Genomic DNA, 24,789 nt, shown 5'->3' with positions numbered 1-24,789 from the left:
GGTTCAATATAACAGTAAAGCGAGTAAAAAAACGTACACTGGACATCGACGGAGAGTTTGGCGGTGTCGGAGCCCTGGGTGTTGGTAGCAGTACATGTGTAGGTACCAGCATGTCCTCGGTCAATGTTACTGATCTGTAAGATCTTTTCATTAGACACGATCTGGCTAGTACTGTCCTTGATCCATTGGTAACTTGCAGCAGGGTTAGCATCAGTAGAGCACTCCGAAGTAAACGATTCCTGTTCTCTACGTGTCACAGCGGCTGGGTCTACAACCGTGTTACGTGGGGCATCTGAAAACATTGATTAGGACAGCGTGAATGTATGCCATAGTTAGTGTACATATACAAAAAACAGTATAATGAATCAATATTATCATTTTCATTCTAGAAATTGTTATCAAAAGATCAAATGGTACACCCACATCTAACACAGAGATAACAGTTTTGATTAAGATATATTTGGGTAGCATTATTGTATTAATCAAGCACAGGTTTTGTTCGATCCCATATATATACAACCATCTTAGATTTCTGATTTTTTGTGTATTTTTGTATTTTTTGTATATTATCTCATAAAGGGAAATTACTCCGGATTTATTTGTTTGATTACTACATAAGGTGCATCAGTCGGACAAGTTAATAACTTACAGGCGACAATGAGAGATGTTAGACCACTTGAGCCGACACCAACAGAGTTTCGGGCATTACATCTGTAACTTCCCTGGTCTGATAGGGCCAGGTTGTTGATGACCAGAGATGGTGAGCTCACAGTTGCACCATCGTACTTGCTTGCAGTTGTGCTGATATCTGTTGAGGCTCCGTCCACGATCTTATTCCAAGTGACTGTGGTCGCAGGTGGATTAGATTCCACTACACAGGCAAGTATGGCCTGGCCTCCAATATCCACAGTGTAGGCAGACACAGTCACACGGACTATTGGTCTCGCTAATGAAAAAATTACATGTATATAGCATTTATTTTGTAAAATCATTGAATTATAAATAACTTTATTTCAATTATGGAAATGAATCAGTTATTGGATACACTTTGTAATGGAAGAGAAAGTAAGATCCGCTTGAAGACGAAAGAAACCAAACAGCTCTATATTTAGTCTACACACAATTTTATCAAAAGACTTATTACAATAATATAGAAGGCTAAAGCAATAGTTGTTTTAAAACTGTATTTAATATTTGAGAGCTTAACTATGTTTCTCACTTCGGTAAGCAAGCTAAAAACTATAACTTTACTTACTTCCGGTGACATATAGGTAGGTCTCAGAGCTCTCTCCTTCACCAACACTGTTGCTAGCTTTACATTTGTAAGACCCTTGGTCGCCAAGGACAGCAGAAGCTATTGTGAGGGATGGGCTAGCAACAGTACCACCACTGAACCTGCTGTTTGTAAAGTCAACCGGCATGGTATTTCCAGCGCTGTTTGTGTACTCCCAAGAAACCGAGGTTGCCGCTGGCGTGGCCGTAACAACACAGGTAATAGTAACCTGGTCTTCAAGCGAAACACTGTACGAACTCTGGGGAACAGTCACAGTTGGCAAGTCTGAAAAGACAAAATATCATTTAACTTTTAACATTTAAGACTGTAACAGAACGCTCTTTTTGTACCGATCGTCACTGAAGACTAAAATTATTGATAGTTAGGTAAGGCGTCAACACTTTAAACAAAATAAAAGTATTGAAAGTTAATTAAAGACAGTTCAGGACATTAACTAAATTTTCTAGAATAAATACAGATTCACGCCCACCAGTTTTAGTTTAGATTTAAATGGCTTACTTCCAGTAATGTAGAGATAGACCTGTCCACTCTGCCCTTCTCCTACATCGTTGGTAACAATACAGCGGTAGAAGGCCTGGTCATCGCGGTCAGTATTGCTGATGGTCAATGACGGGTTGGACAGGGTGGCGCCACTGTACTCGTTAGTCTGGGTCACTGTGATCCTTGTTGTCTGTTGGTTGACAATCTTGTTCCAATAGATGGAGGTGGCATCTGGTGTAGAGCTGTAGTCACAGTCGATAGTCACGGATTCACCAATCACAGCGGTGTATGACGGCTGGCTGATCACCACAGATGGCACGTCTGTAAATAGCATTAATTTAATGTTAACATTTCCATATGATGTCATGAAATACTTTATAACTGCCGCTGGTGTTATAGGGCCGAAGTGTAGCATATTATACAACATAGTCAATATGTTTCGTGGACAGGTTTCATACAACACAGTACAAATCCCTACATCTCTTGATCAGAGTAAATTTATTTGTTAATTTCTGCCTGTGACTGTCAGATAGGCTTGTGATAGTAAGTTTCACTGATATTTGTTACTTACTGCCTGTGACTGTCAGATAGACTGGTGATAGTAAGTGTCACTGATATTTGTTACTTACTGCCTGTGACTGTCAGATAGGCTTGTGATAGTGAATGTCACTGATATTTGTTACTTACTGCCAGTGACTGTCAGATAGGCTTGTAATAGTAAGTGTCACTGATATTTGTTACTAACTACTGTCAGTGACTGTGAGATAGACTTCTGATAGAAAGTGTCATTGATATTTGTTACTTACTGCCAGTGACTGTCAGATAGGCTTGTGAACTCTTTCCAAGACCGACACTGTTTACAGCGTTACAGATGTAGTTTCCTTCGTCGTCAGCGGTGGCACTGTTAATAGTCAGTGAAGGATTGTTGACCGCTGAACCTACAAACTTGGTACCATCAATAGTCAGCGTGGTGGTTACTCCGTTTCTGATAAATTCCCAGTAGATTGAGTGGGCCTGTGGCGAGGCAGACACAGTACAGTCTAAGGTGACTGAGGTCCCCAACACAGTTGTGAAAGCTGCTGCCAAAGTCACTTGAGGAATACCTTAATGTGGAGATGAAAATTCGTTATGTAATATAGCAGTAAAATGTTCATGTATAAGCAATCCTCTAAATGAAATGCAACGACGTGTATAAGCATATACAGTTTTTTAATGAGGAACGACGAAATTAGTCAAGGTGATTAATAAATGGCATCTGCAATAATGTCTAAAACAATTATCATGTCATGGTACCTTGAGTATAGAAACTCTTTGCTTATGTTTCATTTTGCAACCATACATGTCTCAAGTATTTATTATTATTATTGATTTATAATCAATTTCGCTCCTAGTATGCGATTTTAATTTTATTATTAAAATAGGTTTATTATTTTTCTAAGTATAATTTTTGTCAATAAACACCACTTACTGCCAGATACTGTCAGGAAGGTCCTGATGCTGTCAGCCGATCCGACACTGTTGGTAGCCGAGCAGACGTAGGAAGCTTGGTCGTCGTTGTTAGCATTGTTGATCCTTAGACTGGGGTTACCAATATTGCTTCCTTGGTACTTTGATCCGTCAATAGTGATGGTGGAGGTGACATCAGTACCTCCTGTGCTGACAATCTTGGACCAGGTGACCACGGTGGCTGGTGGGCTGGCCACTACGTTACAGGGGATCTGTATAGAGTTACCAGTCAGTACAGAGTAGGCATTGGACGGGATTGTCACCGTTGGTGGGTCTGGAATTATCAAAATAAAGCGCACACATATTTAACATAAGCACAGATTGTATTTATTATTATCAACAACACATTCAGTTAAAACGATCAGATTAAAATACGGATCTTTATAACCACTCCGTTCTAAAAAGGATTTGCTAACATCCCATAAGGGGTCATGTTTGGATGACCTTTATGCCATCTATACATCATTCAGCACTTTGCTACATCCAACGAAAACGCCATTTCGCCCCTGTATACGAATATAATTATCTTCATTATTCTCTTTGGGCGAGATGATTACGTACATAAAAATAATCATGACAGCTTCTTGAAACTGTTTCGTCTCTAGACAAGATTCTGGTAGCAGCAATTTGATTTGCTCTTTCCAAAGGTCACGAAAATATGACCCGTAATGGGATGTTGTCATATCCTCTAATGAAACGGAGTGATAATAAGGATCTGTATTCTTATCAGATTGAACTAGAAATATTGTATGGCATGAATGCATCCGCATTCCGCACAAAGTGGGAAAGGACTATATACAGCTCCTCTCGTAACAGGGAAATAAGCTTCAGGCTACTTCCAAAATCGTTTTAAAAGGTCAATCACAAGTTGAATGTTCATATTGTTACTTTGCTATATTACCAAATTAGTAATCAAGTCAGTAAAATCATTACAGTATCATTTATGCAAGATATTGTCAGGATTATGAAAACAAGTGCTAACCCCTAGATACGTGGAAAAATATTTTTTTCAATTTCAACAAATTTTATTTCAAAAATATTTGAAAAAGGATCGAACAACAGGCATAGCTTATATGAGTTATCTCCCTAAGTAACAACTGGTACATAAGATCACTATGTGACGTGAATTATTCAGCGAGATACAAGACGCCTACCCCCAGTGACTGTCAGGTAACTCTGGCCACTGGTTCCTGTGCCGATGCTGTTGGCAGCAGAACATATATAGAATCCCTGATCGGAGTCTGCGGCATTGTTGATGGTGAGGGATGGTGTACTAGTGGAGCCACCACTGTAATTGGTATTATCGATGGTAAGGACAGTCGGGGTATCATTGATGGTGTCCTGTCTGGACCAGGTCACGGAGGAAGCTGGAGGGTCGGCAGACACTGTACAGGGGATGGTGACGGAGAAGCCGGTCACCACAGTGTAGGAAGGATCCGGTATAGCAACTGTTGGGATATCTGTGAAGAAGTTCAATTATAGTATTGTAATTAGACTAAGTATCAATGGACATTTATAAGAAGTCAAATAGTATTTTCATAACCTTGCAATAGCTATAATGGCAAAATACATATAAATCTTATTTATGTTACAGCAACATTCGGTAGATATTTTAATAAACTGTTCATATTGATTAAAGTAATGTATTTTTACTGCGACATAATCTAATGAATCAAAATATCAATTAAGAATTGGTTTTTTTTTGCGTTTGTGAAGTCCTATAAATATGGAGGTTTTTATGTGAGCGAAGTGATATTTTGTTTCTACTCAGAATGTATGATAATATTGATGATAGGCACAATAGGATTTCACTAACCTCCTGTGACAGTCAGAGAAGTCGATGTACTTCTGCGGGTACCAACGGTGTTAGTGGCGGTACAGACATAAGTGCCAGTATCAATACTGTCGGCAGCCGAGATGACCAGAGAGGGGCTGTTCGCAGTTGATCCTTGGTACTGGTTGTTGTCAATGGTAACAACAGTGGTAACACCGGCTGAGGTACGCTCCCAGGAAACAGAGGTAGCCACCGGGGTGCCACTTACTGTACACTCCAGCGTCACGGATTGTCCCTTCGTTACAGTATAGAAGGGCTGTAGTACTTGGACAATGGGTAAATCTGGAAAATCATAAAGTACCCAACATGTAGAAATTTTAACTCCACAACCGCTGAGAAAAGAGGCAAATTTTAAATATCTAAAACAAAATCGTCTAAAATATGAATGTCTTAAATCTAATCCGGTATTTCACACATTTTCTCTATTGTAATCAACACATTGCTCTTAATAACTACTTGAACTGAATCACATTCCAATATATCATTCCTCACGTTTCAATAAATCATTGAATAAAAATCAAAATTATATTACTAAATAATACTAATAGCTAAGTGGTAAATGAACAGTATACCTCCAGTAATCTCTAGGTAAGTCTGAGAACTGGTGCCAGTTCCTACAGCATTAGTAGCTTCACAAACGTAGAATCCAACGTCACTGTTCTCTGCACTGGAGATCACCAGAGTTGGAGAAGTCACAGAGCCACCACTGTATTTGGCGTTGTTGATTGTGATTGTTGTTGTAACGCCATTTGCAGTTTTCTTCCACCTGACAACGGAGGCTTGTGGCGTAGCTACAACGGTACATACCAGAGTGGCGGTGGTTCCGGTGGTGACTGTGTAGGAAGCTTGGGCGATAGTGACAACAGGAGCAGCTGTAAAAGAAATCTCAATATCAGAATACCGCAGCTATTCATGACATTTTTGTATTATATGTAAATCCTGAACAAATATGTGTGCTTTGTCACACAGAAAAAATGTCAACATGAATAACTACATAAAAAAAACATGAAAAAATAAGATTGTGATGCACCATATGTATAATGGTTCTTACCCCCGGTGACAGAGATGGTGACCTGATCGGACTGACCAGTTCCTACAGCATTACTGGCCTTACAAACATACACGCCACTGTCATCAGCTTGAGCACTGTACACAATAAGGGAGGGTGAGGAGGTGGTAGATCCACCATAGGCCACTTGGTCGATAGTCAGCCGGTTTGTAACACCGTTGACGGTCTTCTCCCAGAATACAGTGCTGGCGGCAGGAATAGCAGTTACAGAACACTGGATGGTAATATCGGAGCCAGTGATCACATTATAACTTGTCTGGCTGACTGTCACAGTTGGTGGGTCTGCAAGTAAAGTCATAGTTGATGTACCAAGAGCCAAAGCAAAGGGAGATTAGCGCATTCAAGTCTTTCGTTAATTCATGTAGAATAATGTTTGCTTCTTTTATCACATACGTTGGAGTTTCTACGCATTTAGCAATAGTAGATCATCAAATCAAACAACCATTTCAACAGTGTAAGTCATGCATTTAAATGGCATGTTTCTTGAAAAAAAAGAAAGATAAAAATTCAATTTAAAAGTGCAAATTAATTGATCGAACGCCTACCTCCAGTGACGCTCAGTGTAACGTCAGAGCTCTGAGCAGTACCAATTGAGTTTGTGGCTGAACACCTGTAAACGCCTAGGTCTGTACTGTCTGCATTAATAACAGTCAAGGATGGATTGTTAACAGCGGAACCGGAGAAACTTGTGCCATCGATATTGATGGTTAAGAACGGTCCATTGTTGATGGATCTGGTCCAGGATACACTTGTCACAGCTGGATTTCCAAATACATTACACTGGAGAGTGATCGTTCCGCCAGTGATAATGGAGTAGGAGGTCTGTGGCACTTGAACTGTGGGTGGGCCTGAAATCAAATCACTTTTGTATCAAATTGTGCAGGAATTCTGTCAGTAATACATATAATATCAGACCGAAAGGAAATCATATATTATCATCAGCTAATCAATACTTTACTAGTACTCAGAGCTCATATGAATACTGTGTTTGTATATACAAAATATCCTCATCCCATGGAAGTGAAAGGTTTAGTCAACAGTTGTTTATGAAATTACCTCCATCGACAGACAAAAAGGCCTGGTTACTAGTTCCTAATCCGACACTGTTTGTGGCTGTACAGACGTAGAAAGCCTCATCGCTATCTTCCGCAGTGATTACAGTGAGGTCCGGACTGTTGACGCTTCCACCACTGAAGTTGATATTATCAATAACGATGGGTGTTGTGACTGTGTTACCACCAGTGTTAGTAATCTTCCTCCATTCTACAGAGGTATGGGTAGGAACAGCAGACACAGTACAGTCAATAGTGACAGATGAGCCTACCAGTACATTGTAGGAGTTCTGCGAAATTGTCACGACTGGAATGGCTGTAAAAACAAATTCACCATCACTGATGTTAGAACTGTCAATATGTACGTTCATTTTAAAAAATATTTTAATGCAAATACGTCTATGATAATGAAAATTCTTTTTTTTTTTATTAATTATACAGCTATCAAAACCTACGTATGAATATATATCATTAAGAATTTCACTGTCTAATTTCATTTTGTTTCAATTTTACACATTTTGATTAGGGCCAAAATGTTCACGTCTTTGCCATGGATAAATAGTGCGATGTATATACTGATTGGAGGTTATGTTTTGACCAGACATGCTGAAGATATCTGCATCTAGTTGACTTACTTCCAGTAACATCCAAGTAGGTGTTGGTGCTTTCTCCTGTACCGACAACATTGGTAGCCTGACAAATGTAGAAGCCCTCGTCACTGTTCTGAGCGTTAGTGATAGTCAGTGATGGATTGTTGATGGCTCCTCCAGTGTATTTGCTGTTGTCGATATTGATGGGTTCGGATGCCCCTCCAACCAGTCGTCGCCAAGCCATGGTGGTTGCCGCCGGGGAAGCATTGATGGTACACACAAGGGTGATTGTGCCGCCAGTGATGACATTATAATTAGCTTGGGCCACAGTGACAACAGGAAGACCTGAAAGTCGCAGTTTATATGCATAATTAATAACGTTCCCTGTGTTTCTTTCCTGTAGAAGTACAATGTATGTGATTATGTTTTATGCTTTGTTATTACTGTAAAATGTTTTAGGTAGGAATTAAATAACAAGAGGTTGTAGACTGCTTATGTTTAAAAGTAGCTAGTTTTACTTACTGCCAGTAACTGATAAGGTGGTTACACTGCTCTGCCCAGTACCAACAACATTGCTGGCAGTACAGATATACTGGCCCTGGTCACTCGACTGGGCTCCATTGATGGTCAAGGATGGAACACTCACAGTGGAACCAGCGTATTTTCCAGAGGTTCCGATATTTACCGCCTGGTTGACACCATTGACGACTCTGAGCCATTGGACAGATGTATGTGTGGGACTACCGGACACTGTGCAGACCAGAGTTACAGAGCTTCCAGTCAGCACACTGTAGCTGGGCTGGGGAACCACCACAGATGGTACATCTGACAAATAAAATGCATACCTGTTAATATCATTTCTACAGATAAACATCAAAGATAGTAAGAAAAAAGTTCAAAAACTGTTTTAGCACCAAAGGCAAATAAAGGAGAATGACTGAACTCCAACCTTTATAGTTTTTCATCATTTTTTATATTTTATGTTAGTGATATATATGTGAAGTATCTGACATAGCTTACTTCCAGTGACACTCAATTGGACACTTGAACTTTGACCAGTTCCAACAACATTGGAAGCCTTGCAGACGTAGACACCGGAGTCAGCAGTGGTTGCTGAGAGGACAGTTAAGGATGGATTGTTGACCTGTGATCCTGCATAGTTAACATTGTCGATGTTGAGCTGGGTAGTCACACCTCCAATCGTTCTCTCCCAGAACACCGAGGTGTGAGCGGGGTCAGCAGTGACAGTACATTGGATTGTCACATCATTGCCAGTTACGATTGAGTACTGTGTCTGTTGGACGGTGACGACAGGAATACCTGGTAAAAGATCATTGTGGTTAATATAAAGTTATGAAATCAAACACGTATCAACATATAGATACAAAACCTTTACCAAATATTCCTAACTACAAGGTGGGTAAATAGATTTGGAAATGCTGAGAAACTGTATGAATTAACAGTATAAATGAAAATGTCTTACTTCCAGTTACAACAAGAGCTGTTGGAGAGCTCTGTCCAGTTCCCACTACGTTTGTTGCGAAACAGATATATGTGCCCTCATCAGCTTGGTCTGCGTTAAAGACAATCAGAGATGCAGAGCCAACAGTGGATCCACCGAAATTGGTACCATCAATGGTGATAGACTCAGTCTGCCCATTGATGACTCGCTGCCAAAAGACGGAGGTATGGGTAGGGGTAGAGCTTACTGTACACTCTATAGTGACAGTTGTTCCAATTGTGATGGTGTAGCTTTGCTGGGCAATTGTCACAGTAGGTGGAGCTGAAATTGTCAAACCATAGTAATGAGACAATTCCTTTCAAACAATATATGTTAAGGAATAAACAATGTCTAGTTCAAATGTAAATATGATATTTAACATAGAGATAGAAAAGCAATTACTATTTTTACTTTAAAGTATCCAAAGATCAGGGTTGTATACTTATTCAGCTTACATCCAGTAACGGTGAGAGTAGTTGTGGCACTTGTTCCAGTTCCAACAGCATTTACAGCTGAACAAGTATAGGTAGCAATGTCACCGGATGCAGCGTTGAATATGACCAAATCTGGCGAGTTGACAGTAGAGCCAGCGTATTTGTTCCCGTCAATTGTGATAACGTTAGAGACACCGTTAATCACACGTTGCCAGTATACTTGTGTGTGTAAGGGGTCGGCCGATACTGTACATCCCAGTGTAATGGACTGTCCAGTAATCACAGAGTAGGACGCTTGGGCAATTGTCACAACAGGGAGAGCTGCAAAAAGGATCGTATATCTGATAAGCAAAAGTTCTGTGGAAACATATATCTGAATATAAGTTCTATAAAGTCTTATATGTGTATCTGCACAAGTTTGACACTTGATATTTAGTTGTGCAAAATCTACATTGTCACACTCATCGAAAAAATATATTGATAATTTGTGTCAAATCTGATTTTATATTAATAATCATTTCCAATTTATATCAGAATCAATGAAAACGATAACCATTGAACTGTCATATTTTAACCCCTTAATAGTAATTTTCAGGTTAATCGTACAATATCGAACTAGTTTGGATGGATCAGAAACCTATGCCGAAATTTCAAAAAAAAAATTTATCGGCAAAATTCTGTCAGCTCCCCAGCTCCCTCCTTATTGAAAAATAGTGTTCAAAGATAGGTCATACTCACTTCCTGTGACAGTCAGTGTTGTCTGAGAACTTTGTCCAGTTCCAACAATATTGGTAGCAAAACAGATATACACTCCGCCATCAGCCGCTTCAGCATTGCTGATGGTGATAGAAGGAGAAGAAACTGTAGCGCCAGAGTACTTGGAGTTATCAATGGTGATGGACTGAGACTGGCCGTTAACGACCCGCTGCCAGAAGACGGTGGTGTGTTGGGGAGTAGCAGTAACAACACAGGTCAGGGTCACAGACTGTCCAGTGATAACACTGTAGGTAGGCTGTTGGATTGTCACAACAGGTATTGCTGTAATGACGAAAAGCACTCACATATCACACGGCAAGTGGTTATATCGGGATTGGTGTATAAAACATAATTTCTCTTTGCCATTGTTCAAATAAATACAGCATAATGATATGACAGAACACATCAGGAAACTAGCTGGCCAAAATTACGTTAAAGTGACAAATCGTGAGACGGATTATATTGTATACCCACGAAGCAAAATATGACAAAACTATTATTTCATATTATTATTATTGCCTTATGAAAAATAAACAGGCTCATGTTCGACAAAAAATGGGTCACACAAGTAATGTGTAATAGTGGAGAGCGATGGAGTTTCATACAGACTGTGGCCATAGTGGACATTTCACAGTGATGCCAACTATTAGATCTGCAGATATACACGTGTATATTTCAAAGCACTCTTAAGCTAGTCAGTATCTTTCTTTCATGTGAATTTCCAAGTTACAGCATACATATTGCACAGTAGTTTGGAAATGCTATGAAAATAGTGACCTTACTTATTTTTTTAAAAAGGAAATATCAGGTATCAAATATTATATAGTGAATCTTGTAAACAATTAAAGAAAGTTGACGATATACATACATCCAGTAACAGTCAGTGTAGTCTGGGTACTGGTTCCAGTCCCGACGACATTTGTGGCAGAGCAGGTGTACAGTGCCTGGTCATTAGAAGCAACATTCAGAATGGTCAGAGAAGGGCTGTTGACAGTTGATCCACTGTATTTATTCACATTATTCAAATTGATTGTTGTAGCCACTCCATTATCGATGCGCTGCCAGAACACTTGTGAGTGTGTGGGGTTGGCAGAGACGGTACATTCCAGGGTCACCGACTGACCTGTGATAGCAGAGTAACTTGGCTGGGCAATTGTTACAACCGGAATACCTGTAAAGGATATGTTAAAAACGATATAGCAAACAGATGATTCGGAGGCCTGTCCTTAGTTTTAAAGACATAACATGTTATCTTGGAATCATTTTTTCGGAGAGCAACAATAACCAACAAGGACATAGTCATTCAGATCCCCGCCAATGGAGATATCAAAGCTGAAGTAAGTTTGATTGTGGAAACTTATGTGTATGAAAAAAAAACCAGGAAAAAAAAAGTTGAGCTAAAGAAAGATGGAGTATAATTCAAGTAGAGCGAAGCTGCAATTGTTGAATCAGGTATACAGCTTTGACATTTATATTAGACTAATACACAAAGGGTGTGGAGTTTTGCAAAGTAACATTTACCATTTACCATGATATTTTCAGCAATGTTTCCATGGTAACGGAAAAAGTGCAAAAAATGAAAACCTAAAAATAGCAGAAGGTACTACTAGACCATAAAAAGAATGTGTCTATGAAGTTTCGTAGAAATATCTCTGCTGGTTTTAGAGTTATGCTCCGGAAACCATTCGTACGGATGGACGGACAGACGGACGGACGGACGGACGGAACCCATTTGTATATCCTCCACTTCGTTGGGCGGGGATAATTAAGCTAAATTCAATTTTATTCTATTAGATTATTATGGATAAACTAACAAAAATTGATCGATTGCTGGGCAGAATATAGATACGTCTCGTGATCGCAAACGCATGTATACCTATTCAATGTCTTAGCCAATATCGAAGTATACTGAATACAAAAAGCTAAGTCAAGTGCGGTACCGCATGATTTGACTTACTGCTGGGGATCCGTCATTTGTACTTCATTAGCAGATTTGATAAAGAAATATAAAAATAAACAGAGAATATTTAATATTACTATTTAATTATTTTCAAGTATTGTAATTTTGCTTACTTCCAGTGACTGAGAGTACAGTCTGACCACTCTGTCCAGTCCCTACAATGTTGGTGGCGAAACAGATGTACACTCCTTGGTCAGCGCTGACGGCATTGTTGATGACAAGAGATGCAGAATTGACCGTGGCTCCCAAGTACTTGGTGCCGTCGATGGTGATGGATTGGGCCTGACCATTAACAAAGCGTTGCCAGAAAACCGTAGTGTGTGCTGGGTCGGACTGAACTGTACATTCCAATGTGATGCTTTGGCCAGTTATAACACTGTAAGCATTCTGTGTAATTGTTGGTACAGGAGGAGCTGTAGAAACAATACAAGAGTAAAACTATACTGTCTATCTATAAAATACAACTTTCCGCAGTTCAATTTGTACAAAGTTAGTCATCATAATGTTATATTCAGGAGGAAAAACGACAAACAAATGGGTAGATCAAGAGTACCCTAATAAAACCTAATAGTATATTCTCATATTTCGTGTTTAAGTGCAAGATAAAATTTGTCAGATTCTACAAATGTATGACTCTTGATGTAACAGTACAAAAGTTTAAAAATATAAATCTGATTAATGAAAAGTATATAAAACAAGTTATAGACAGGTTCACTTACATCCTGTGACTGTAAGTGTGGTCTGACCACTGGTTCCAGTTCCTACAGCATTTGTTGCTGAACAGGTATATGTTGTCTGGTCATTAGCTGCTGCATTGTTTATGGTCAGTGACGGACCATTGACAGTGGATCCAGTGTATTTGGAGCCATCGATGGTCAATGTCGAGGCTACACCATTGTCAATCCTCTGCCAGTAGACATTGGTGTGAGAAGGAGTAGCGGTGACAGTACAGCCAAGTGTGATGGACTGACCAGTTGTAACAGAATAGGCATTCTGGGCGATAACAACTACAGGTAAACCTAGAGAAGAATATTAAAGAAACAAAAAATAAATAAAATAAAAAAAAGAAAAGTTGTGTTATGCAAAATCGTTATTGAACAAGAGCACTAAGAGAATTTTCAGCCCCGAAAAAGACAAATGCTGATTACACTGGCAAATGCTGATTACACTGGTTGCTCAAATTACACTGATTATTACTGAGAAATACTAATTGAACATTTATTCTGAAGAGTGAATATCACGAAACACCTCCTTTAAAAAGGAAAACAAATGCTAAGCACGGGTTTCAGAAAAATTAATGCGTCTTAAACTCTTCTCCATTTATTAAGCATTAAGGTTTTAAGATCAGTCTAAAACAGAGAAATGGTTTTAAACAAAACATTCAATGACCACCTACTTCCTGTGACTGAGAGCACGGTCTGAGCACTCTGGCCAGTTCCAACAATGTTGGTAGCAAAACAGATGTACACTCCTTGATCAGCTGTATTGGCATTGAATACAACAAGAGATGGATCACTGACTGTGGAACCTCCATAGTTAACACCATCGATTTGGATATTTTCGGTGATACCATTTTGGACTCTCTGCCAGTAGACAGAGAAATGTGCCGGATCAGCCGATACAACACACTCCAGTGTAGCTGTAGTACCGGTCACAACGTTGTATTGGTTCTGCATGATGTTCACAACAGGTACATCTAAAACAAATAAATATTCAGTTGATGTTTCCTTCGATCAAAAATCATATTCTCTGTGCATAGAAATGTTTTGTGCTTAACCTTAAAGAGGAAACGAAGCTATTATGGTCTTGGTCTTGTATGAACAATTCTTGTTTAGTTGAATTGAAGTGCAAATGGAAGTTCATAAGGAAAAAAACCTAAACTACCATCCCCTAAGGATGATACAAGCCAAATTTCCGACCAACGTTATGAAGATGACTAACGGACAACTGTATCGCAAATCTCACCTTGGTCCTTAAGCTAAAAGGATGCATCAATACTTACATGAAGGAGGGGCATCACTTTGGGCCGTTTTACAGCCACAAAGTGATAAGCAAAATATTTTGCATAAAGATACATTAGGGTCAGCTGCATATTGTATGCTATTCACAATATCCGATTTTTTTCCTGCGCTGAAGGTAATTTTAGGTGTCAAAGGTCTCAGGATGAAAATTCACATTTTCATTGTTTAATTCCTAAACGTCCTTAACTAAATATTAGAATTAGAAATTTGTATGCAATTATTTGGTTTGTGAAGTTTAGTTCAGAAAACTGATGAAAAATTTAACAAGAGATCCAAGAGGGATCTTGGCGTCCACCAAAAATTGATCTATGTCTGACAAATGAAAGAGGGATCTTTTTCCTTTTTTAAACTTCTTTTCTCTGCTTTTCAAACTTTAAACTATAACTTTAACTATCAAAATCAAAAATGGCCACCTGTCGGCCATCTTGCTGACCGATCAGTTCCAAAATGCAATATGCACAACTAGAGTCCTAGGGAAACCTACATATGAAATTTGAAAAAGATCCCTTCAGTGTTTTTTGAGGAATAGCGGTAACAAGAATTATTTACGGACGGAGGGAAGGAAGGACGGACGACGGACGAAAGGCGATTTCAAAAAAAATAAACATAACTCCTCTTCCCCTATAATACCGCCTGAACAGCCCAAACTAGAACTCTCGCCAGTAATAACTCCATTAATAGGTTAAATTGCAGAACCGTATTTAGTTTACTCAACTCTCCTTTATGCAAGGGTTTTGTGTACCAAATTTGATTAAAATCATTTGGGAAGTTTAGGAGGGGTTCGCCGGACAAAACTGACAGACTGACGGACAGAAGGACAGACGGACAACCCGATTCAAGTATATTTCCATAAATATAAACTTTATTTATTTTACATCGATAACGAAACAAGTTATAAAACTTATGCAAATCACTCTCGATGGTCCGAATGTAAACGCGCGAGGGATCTTAGTGTGGGGAAAAAACTGAAGTGCCAGGAGAAAACTCACATGATCGGACAGGTGAACCCTAACCTTTCATGTCCGTTCCAGGGATCGAACCCCGGCCGGCTAGGTGAAAGGCGATCGCGAGTAGCTTAACCACTACACCTTAATTTCAATGCGGGGGTTTAATAAATACTTACTTCCTGTGACTGTGAGTGTGGTCTGACCACTAGTTCCAGTTCCTACAGCATTTGTGGCTGAACAGGTATATGTAGTCTGGTCATTATTTTCTGCATTGTTTATTGTCAGTGACGGACCATTGACAGTGGATCCAGTGTATTTGGTGCCATCGATGGTCAAGGTGGAAGCTACACCATTGTCAATCCTCTGCCAGTAGACATTGGTGTGAGAAGGAGTAGCGGTGACGGTACAGCCAAGTGTGATGGACTGACCAGTTATGACAGAGTAGGCATTCTGGGCAATAACAACCACAGGCAAATCTGAAATACAATACAATTACACTAAATGTGTTGTTATCATTGAGAAAAATTTGTGACTGTGTGTCGTTACTGTTATAACGCTATGCCTAAGAATGTGTTGTGTCACCGTCACTTTGCGTTGATTTAATTGTTTTCAATATTTTACAAATATCAAGTGGTGAGCAATATCAACATCAATGTGCACATGTCTGGGTCGAATAATGATGTCAGCACTCACTGTCTCCGGGATTGGATGATCTAGAACGGTGTAATGTTGTTGTCATTGTGTGATTTTTGTTAGTATTAATTACAGCTGTCATTAACTTATGTCATGATACTGTTCTTCGGTGTTGGACATGACCATGCTTTTTCTGTTTGATTATGTAATAGGTAAGGCATTGTACTTTTTTCTGGGTATGATGCACTACTGTATAGTGTTATGATTACTGAAAATTGTTTTAGATTGTGCAATATCAATGTCACTTTGCTATTTCCGATATTTGTCCCTGTTTATATACTCACTGCCAGTAACTGTAAGTGTGGTCTGGGCGCTCTGTCCTGTCCCCACAATATTAGTGGCAAAGCAGATGTATACACCTTCATCTCCAGAATTAGCATTGAAAACTTGAAGACTGGGAGAGTTGACAGATGAGCCTGCATAGTTGTTTCCATCAATAACAATGTTTGTGGAGACACCATTAACAATTCTTTGCCAGAACACTGTTGTGTGAGTTGGATCAGCTGATACTGTACATTCCAGGGTTGCTGTAGACCCTGTTATAACTGAGTAACTTGACTGAGCGACGGTCACAACTGGGATACCTGAAGCAGAAATTGTTGGTGAAATCAAGCACGTATCCCTGAAAATACATACTTTTGTTATGCATATTGGTGTATACTACATATTCACTTAAAGAGAAACAAAATGTTTGAAAAACCAAAAGAAAATATAAAAATAATAATAATAATTGACTTTATTTATAGTCGATAACACTTTGAGTCAGAGACTCGTCTTCCAAGTGGTCGACCTAAAAATATACAATATTATACATATAACAGCGTTGCATGTATCATTATAATGGATATCACAGTCAGAATATCACAGAAAATAGTATCAAAAATTAAAAAGACACTCATAAAGCTCATGGTGCATAAATACATTGAAAAATAAAAACACATCTTAATGAATTAGTGTCTAATATACATATATGCCAATATGACAAAAGAATAAAAATTGACAGAATATATGCTATTTTAGCATGATTAACGATAGTTTACTAAGACGATAAAAGAACAAAAAGTGCTGGGTTTACTAAAACAGGTTTTAAGAAGCAAATGAAATAGTGATTATTAAGATGCATGTAGGAAGTGTTTTTTGCATTCGTATTTGAATTTGGAGAGTTTTGTATTTTTAGAAACACGTTCTGGTAGATCATTCCATAGTGATGGTCCACTATACTTAAATGATCTGTTAAATTTTTCTTTTTTTTAAATCTAGGTAATAAATGTTTCCCTGTAGTGGCTGATCTAGTCTTCTTTTCATGAATTATGATACAGCACCGCCATTTTTAAAGCAGTGTAAACAAGAACTTACTTCCTGTTACAGTCAATGTGGTGCTTGTACTAGTTCCTGTACCCACAGCATTGGTAGCTGAACAAGTGTACGTGGCCTGGTCGGATGAAGCGGCGTTGGTGATGGTGAGTGAGGGAGTGTTAGGAACAGATCCCTGGAACTTGTTTCCATCAATTGCCACATTGTTGGTGTTTCCATTGACGGTACGCTGCCAAAACACCTGTGTATGGGTGGGGTCAGCACTCACTATACATTGTAAAACAACTGTCTGGCCGGTAATCACACTGTATGCTGGTTGTGCGATAGTTACCACTGGTATACCTGAAAGGCAGAGCAAAGTATTGAACATTTATTTTATAGAGATAAAGCAGAACTTCCCTTAAGTGATCATGCATGGTACATACATGTTTGGCCGGTTAAGAGAGGGTTTGGTTTGGGAATGTGATCAATTGTGACCGGTCGGGATACGATAGGATGCAAGGGTCTATATACTAATGTATTGATATTATCATTCATGATATTGGAATTAATACATTGAATGCAGAAATGATCAAGATTAATTAAACTGCTGTAATGAAGTTCTGATACAGATTGGAAATGTATCGGATAATTAAAGCATTTGGTATCATGTGTAAATTTTGTTATTTTATCCATAGCTTATCAAGTCACATAATGCCTTACTTCCTGTGACAGCGAGTGTGGTCTGACCACTGGTTCCAGTTCCTACAGCATTTGTAGCTGAGCAGGTATAAACTGTGGCATCATTGGCAGCACTACTAAAGATGGTTAAGGAGGGATTATTAACAGTTGATCCTGAGTATTTGGTTCCGTCAATAGTAAGTGTGGTAGCTACACCATTGTCGATACGCTGCCAGAAAACATTGGTATGTGTAGGAGTGGCAGACACGGTACATCCCAGAGTGATGGTTTGCCCTGTCACAACAGAGTAGGCGTTCTGGGCTACTGTGACGATTGGGAGACCTTTGAAAATAAAATAGGAGGTTATCAACAGATGCATTTTTTCCATATATTAACATATCTAATGTAATAATGTCAACAGCAAAAACTTGCCAATATGAGATTTAGGTCAAATGTTGAAATGATCAAATACTAAATGAACATGCTTGTGCTGCAAATCAAATCAGTATTTGAAGATTGAGTCCAGGACTATCCACAATCCTATGTTTAGTATTAAAGTAAAAGATACCCAAATGTTTCAATTTACAATGCTATGTCCAACATTTCGTGTCTCCGCACCTCTGTAGTTTTGAACAGGCTTACTACACTTCACATCGTTTCCATCCAAAATATCATAAACCTATAGCATTAATATTATAATATCCGTGTCTTTGAAGTAAGGGGATTGATTTGATTTGATCAAATCAAGAAGTCCATCATTCTAGAAAAAATAATGCTGATTCAATATGAACTATGGTAACAAAATGAGTAAAAAATATAGGATGAATGAGAATTCATCACGGATAACTACTCTACTGAGCATAATGGGTTTTATCACATAATCCGCTTGATATCCAGTAATTTCTCCAGTGCAATATTTTTGCATATGTCACAAGTGTAATATGACCTACAGCTATTTTCATTGACTGGATATTCATTGTTCCGTCGTGACAGAAACAATAAAAATGACGTCAGAAATTTGATGGCAGCGGGACGAAGAGGCGGCCACCGCTATATTTTCGCAATACATTTGACGTGACGATTCTTCGAAATGTAGATTTTTTATGTGATAAAAAGCATTTAAAATTTATATTCATTCCATTCCGAGACTTAATGAGCACAAATAAAAACTTCTAAGACTCGTTTCATAAAATCGCATATGAGATGAACACTCATTTAAGATTATGTATTTCTGTACTGATTCAAATAGGGACAACAAGCACAAAATCTCATCAGGTTTCTTACTTCCAGTAACAGTGAGTGTTGTGGTGGTACTGGTCCCGGTTCCTACGATGTTGGTGGCAGAACAGGTATAGACGGCCTGATCACCGGCAACAGCGTTTGTAATGGTGAGGTCAGGATTAGCTACTGTAGCACCTTGGTATTTGGTACCGTCTATAGATAAAGTACTAGTGACTCCATTCAGCGTTCTTTGCCAAAACACACTTGTGTGACCTGGTGTGGCTGTCACTGTACAGCCGAGAGTGACTGTCTGTCCGGTGATTACAGAGTACTGGGCCTGGTCTACAGTGACCACGGGGATACCTTTGGTAAAAAAATAAATTATAGGTAAACAGGATAATATTGATATGTACATTAGAGCCCATTCACACATTGAAACATAACAAAAAATTTTAAGAGACTTGATATCAAAAGATTAAATTTCAAATTAAATTTAAAAAGTGATTTTGAAAAAATCATTTAACCTATTAACAGTCTTAACCAGGTCATGCAAATGTCAGGTATGTGCAAAGTTAAATTCAGCAATTTTCGTTGAAACATAACTGAGAAAATTACCACATAAATATGGAATCCATGAAGGCATGCTTATCAGTACCAAGGCACCTGTACAATGCTTTTATGACGTTTGATCATAGTGTTCTGACTTTTTAAAAATAAGAGGCCCAGACGGCCTGTATCACTCATCTGACTTGCTATGGCAAATATAGCATTATTATAATTATAGGAATATGGGTGAAGTGTTTATCTCCTCAATCACTAACTGTTTTGCCCCTAGGAACCCAAACCCTTGACTTAAACATTTTCAGTCAAAGATACTGCAGACTAAAAATGAACAAAATCCTTTTATTCTTATTACAGAAGACTTTATAAGAATTTGTAACATTTCTGCCATTGTGCCTATCCCCCGGCCCTTGGGAACACAGACCCATAACCTATACAAAATTGGTTCATTTTAACTCAAGGGTGCCATAGACCAAATTCCGTTAATTCTTACAACTGATGAACGATTGGGCTATGACCATAGTTTATACAAAATTATTTTGCTATCTGTCTTTCGTTCCTTCCTAACAACAGAAGGATTTAAAAAAAATGCAATATTGTTTATTACATCACGCCTTTCTAGCCCCTGAAGGCCGATAAACTTGTCTGATACTAAATTTGTTTCCTTATAGTCAGGGTGCTGCAGACCCAATATGAGCTAAGCATTGAAAACCTACAGTAGTCTCACAGATACTGCAGGTCAAATATAAGCTAAATCCTTTAATTCCTGCAGCAAAAGGATTTTTTTTAAGAATGAGAGGGGATTTCTATAAGGCCCACCTCTCCGGCTCCTTGGAAATTATTGGCTTATATAGAATTAGCTCGTGCAGACCAAAAACGAGCTAAATTATTTTAGTTTTACAGCAGAATTTGCATTAACATCTTCTATTGGAGCATTATACAAAATAAGTGTTTCCCTTCCTCAAGGATATTATACCAAATTCGGTAACCATCCACAGAACTAGCTGCGAGAAAAAGGAATTGTTGACGGACACTGCGCCATCATATAAACGTACAGGCCTTTGAGGCCAGGTGAGCTTAAATATTTTATTTCATTATATACTGTAGATGTAAACAAATAAATAGACAACTAAGAATAGAAAATATTTGATAGTTCTATACCAAATGATACGCTAATACCATATACAAACACCAATCTAAAAGCTACAGAGCAAGCAGATCTAATATATGTAGAACTAACAGCATATATACAGGCAGCTATTAAATGTATAAGTTCCAATACAAAGGATATTGTAATCATCATACATAATATGCCTAATTAAATATAGAGAGTTAATTGCATCAATAACAACAAGAAGCGAGATCAGCAATAACATGTTATCAAAGGAATTTGCTTTTTAATGGGAGTAGAATTCAAATTAAATGACTGAATGTTATTTCTGTCCGGTTTGTTTTTGTTCAGATGCTTCATTTAAGCATTGATGTCAATCACTTTTTCCTTATTTCATCGGCGTACGAAAGAAATTTTGATTGCAAACTTTTTTTTAACGTTTTTCACTATACGTCTATGTATTACATCTCCAATAGTCAAATATCTTATACGTAAATTCATTCAATGAAATTAATAATACGACCAGGAGACATGATAAATAATTACAATAGAAGTGTTCATCATGTATCAGCAAGCAAATCTAGTCTAGGTAAATAGTAAGAACATTTTTGGCTAAAAGGCTATGCATAGTTTGTACGCCTTGGTATTGATTGTTACCTTATTTGTAAGGGAAAATAACACTGTTAATTTTTGAGAAAAGAAAGTAAAATAAGCTTATTCCATTTTTGCATATTACAGAGTTATCTCCCTTGCAGGTATGTATCCATGGTGACATCATTATTTTGTGAGCGAAGTTCACGTCGTTTCCTCTGAAAAGTATGACGTTAGGCTTACTAACACATGACGTCACAATCAATACCTATCCGCAACGACACATAACTCTAATATACAAACACAGAACTGAACTGCACAAAGTAATGATTTCATGATCAATAAATACTCGCCATGATTTAAATCATATAATTATTATTGCATGGAAATTCTATTATTACAGGATGAACATTTTTCAAAAGATGCAGAAAATAAAAAGCAAAGCATCATACTTCCTGTTACATCTAGGGTTGTCTGGCTACTACTGGCAGTGCCCACAACGTTTGTAGCATAGCAAGTATAGGTAGAGATGTCGTTACTGTTAGCATTGTCGATGATCAGTGATGGATTGTTAACAGTAGCACCACTGTATTTGACACCATCTATGGTAAGTGTTGTTTCTACACCCGAATCATCGCGGCGCCAGAACACAGCAGTATGAACAGGATCTGCTGATACTGTACACTCCAGTGTGGCAGTCTGTCCAGTGAAAACAGAGTAGGAGGGTTCCACTATTTCTACTACCGGTAGACCTAGCAATAGATATGTTACAAGCACTATAGTCATGCATCTAGCTACTGAAACCATGCAACATGCACTAAAACATTCGAAACAAATGCAGAAAAATACATCTTATGTGATCTCTTCGTAGGTCTGATTTTGGAAGTACAATCTTTATAGAGTTCTGAAAAAATAAAGGATTTTTTTTCAATTGGGTAGAGAAATTAATGTCCATCTCCTGCATCACAGTGGGGAAGGTTTTGCCCATTATCAGCAACATTCGATATTCAATCTTCGAAGGATGATCAACTGAACTAAAACCAGTCTTCTCAAAAGACCTGCATACGTTATCCAGCAGAAAGCTCGCAAGGAAAGGATACGTATTTGTACATTAACTTAACGTTAATGGTTTGATGACCTGAAAGCAGAATTTATCTGTTGTAAAAAAAAGCTGATAAAAAGATCCTTGATTATATATTCAGAGTATCTATCACTGGAAGCAACTTTTCTAAGCCTAATTACGTGAATACATCAGAGAAAGCAGATAATCTACAAGGCATTAAATATACACCTCAACATATATAATAGTAGTTCTAAGCATGCCAACATGCATAAATAATTAATGCCCACTAGTACTGCCACTACTTTCTACTGCATCTCTATACAGTTCTTACTTCCTGTGACAGCGAGTGTGGTCTGACCACTGGTTCCAGTTCCTACAGCATTTGTAGCTGAACAGGTATATACTGTGGCATCATTGCTATTAGCACTATTGATGGTAAGGGATGGGCCATTAACTGTTGATCCTGTGTATTTGCTTCCGTCAATAGTAAGTGTGGTAGCTACACCATTGTCGATACGCTGCCAGAAAACATTGGTATGGGTAGGTGTGGCAGACACGCTACATCCCAGAGTGATGGATTGTCCGGTAGTAACCGAGTAGGTGTTCTGGGCAATGGTGACGATTGGGAGATCTATATTTAGCAAAATGTAATTTAAAATATATTTATTTCTAATTTTAAAATGATTTAAAAACATGGCTAGAATTCAAATTTCGTTTTAAATATACAAACGTTTTAATACTACAACTTTGAAAATTACTTGTAAAAAAGCTCATGCAATGCGACATGTTTTATTCATGAAATATGTCCAATGCAAACTGGAACTGTTTTTTCTCCTGCCTTTATGTTCCATTCTGACACTTTGATACTTCTATCCTCGATTCTAATCGTTCACCAAAATATCCGTAAATAATATCCTTTTACTGATATTAATGTTTTAAAATATATTTGCCTTTTCATTTTTGCATTCATAAATATGTACTTGTGTTACCCATAGAGTAAATCCCTTTTAATGAAATATTGCTTTAAGATATCTGCCGCCTGTCTGATATTTTCTTCAAAGATCAATTGCTATTACCCACCCAGATAGGTTGCTTTAACGTATCTGTCATAAGTCCTATAGAGACATGCCCCTATTTATGAAGTATAGATTCAAGATTGTTGTTGTCTATCCTGACCTTTTATTTCCCCAGCCCCATGTTAAATCCTGGGTTCCCCATGTGTATGACCCAATCCATGTGCTTCATTGTTCTTAGATTTCTAACCAATATATTTTAACATTTTGTTTTCTATCCCAATACCTCCTGTCCCGGTTTTACATGTTTTGTTAACATCTTCATCCATGTCCTGATGTTAAACTGTAGTTTTTCCTAATGCTCCCTATTCTGGTCTTTATTAAGATTATCACTCCTTCCATGATGATCTCCAGCCCCCTTTTTGACGTTTTAATGTTAGAATGTTGTTCGGTGAACTGAATTATGTTTTTGAATTTTTCGAACATTGCCTCCTTATCCTACACATGCTTGATACTTTAATCAGTGACTTACTTCCAGTAACAGTGAGTGTTGTGGTGGTACTGGTTCCGGTTCCTACGATGTTGGTGGCAGAACAGGTATAGACGGCCTGATCACCGGCAACAGCGTTTGTAATGGTGAGGTCAGGATTAGCTACTGTAGCACCTTGGTATTTGCTGTTATCAATCACAACATTAGAGGTGACTCCATTTAATAATTTTCTCCAAAGCACGCTAGTGTGACCTGGTGTGGCTGTCACGGTACAGCCGAGAGTGACTGTCTGTCCGGTAATTACAGAGTACTGGGCCTGGTCCACAGTTACCACGGGAACATCTACACAAAGCATGAAAAATAATGAAAATGTCAAGACATAATAATAAAACTAATACAGACAACTAGTTTTTTTCAAAAAGCGCTATGAACATCTGGGGACAAAATGATGATACAAGAGAAAGAATTGGTTCCGTAATTTTGGAGAAAATACCAAAGAACTATGTACAAATTTAAGATGCTAACAAACCAAAATGGTAACCTTTTTGTATTTTAATTTCTTCTTGAGTCGAATGCAGAAATAGTACATTTCTGGAAACGAGCAATAAAACCTGTTCAATACCTGTTA

The 24,789-nt window shown here is 38.2% G+C and overlaps 1 protein-coding gene across 37 annotated transcripts in view; it reads right to left on the bottom strand.

Annotated features, from left to right (window-relative positions):
* Nucleotides 1-24,789, bottom strand: part of LOC138330320 (serine-rich adhesin for platelets-like) — a 98,481-nt gene that overhangs the window by 4,988 nt on the left and 68,704 nt on the right. For 32 of the 37 annotated variants that reach the window (XM_069277825.1, XM_069277824.1, XM_069277835.1 and 29 more), the window contains 29 exons: nt 24,204-24,503; nt 22,990-23,289; nt 19,396-19,695; nt 18,154-18,453; nt 17,494-17,793; nt 16,422-16,721; nt 15,621-15,920; nt 13,873-14,172; nt 13,196-13,495; nt 12,590-12,889; nt 11,385-11,687; nt 10,499-10,798; nt 9,782-10,081; nt 9,309-9,608; nt 8,846-9,145; nt 8,348-8,650; nt 7,871-8,170; nt 7,240-7,551; nt 6,729-7,031; nt 6,166-6,465; nt 5,687-5,986; nt 5,097-5,396; nt 4,435-4,740; nt 3,243-3,554; nt 2,581-2,877; nt 1,793-2,095; nt 1,256-1,558; nt 650-946; nt 38-292 (listed from right to left, as the gene is read on the bottom strand). In XM_069277825.1, coding sequence (XP_069133926.1) covers nt 38-292; nt 650-946; nt 1,256-1,558; nt 1,793-2,095; nt 2,581-2,877; nt 3,243-3,554; nt 4,435-4,740; nt 5,097-5,396; nt 5,687-5,986; nt 6,166-6,465; nt 6,729-7,031; nt 7,240-7,551; nt 7,871-8,170; nt 8,348-8,650; nt 8,846-9,145; nt 9,309-9,608; nt 9,782-10,081; nt 10,499-10,798; nt 11,385-11,687; nt 12,590-12,889; nt 13,196-13,495; nt 13,873-14,172; nt 15,621-15,920; nt 16,422-16,721; nt 17,494-17,793; nt 18,154-18,453; nt 19,396-19,695; nt 22,990-23,289; nt 24,204-24,503 — 8,694 coding nt within the window. Of the gene's footprint in view, nt 1-37; nt 293-649; nt 947-1,255; nt 1,559-1,792; nt 2,096-2,580; nt 2,878-3,242; nt 3,555-4,434; nt 4,741-5,096; nt 5,397-5,686; nt 5,987-6,165; nt 6,466-6,728; nt 7,032-7,239; nt 7,552-7,870; nt 8,171-8,347; nt 8,651-8,845; nt 9,146-9,308; nt 9,609-9,781; nt 10,082-10,498; nt 10,799-11,384; nt 11,688-12,589; nt 12,890-13,195; nt 13,496-13,872; nt 14,173-15,620; nt 15,921-16,421; nt 16,722-17,493; nt 17,794-18,153; nt 18,454-19,395; nt 19,696-22,047; nt 22,348-22,989; nt 23,290-24,203; nt 24,504-24,789 lie in introns of all 37 variants that reach the window. The other 5 variants (XM_069277826.1, XM_069277836.1, XM_069277848.1 and 2 more) reach the window with 5 other exon arrangements.

Source organism: Argopecten irradians, chromosome 8 (assembly GCF_041381155.1).
Source record: "Argopecten irradians isolate NY chromosome 8, Ai_NY, whole genome shotgun sequence".
NCBI lineage: Eukaryota > Metazoa > Mollusca > Bivalvia > Pectinida > Pectinidae > Argopecten > Argopecten irradians.
Note: the sequence above shows the minus strand (reverse complement) of the source record. Positions and strands in the feature narration are given on the sequence as shown.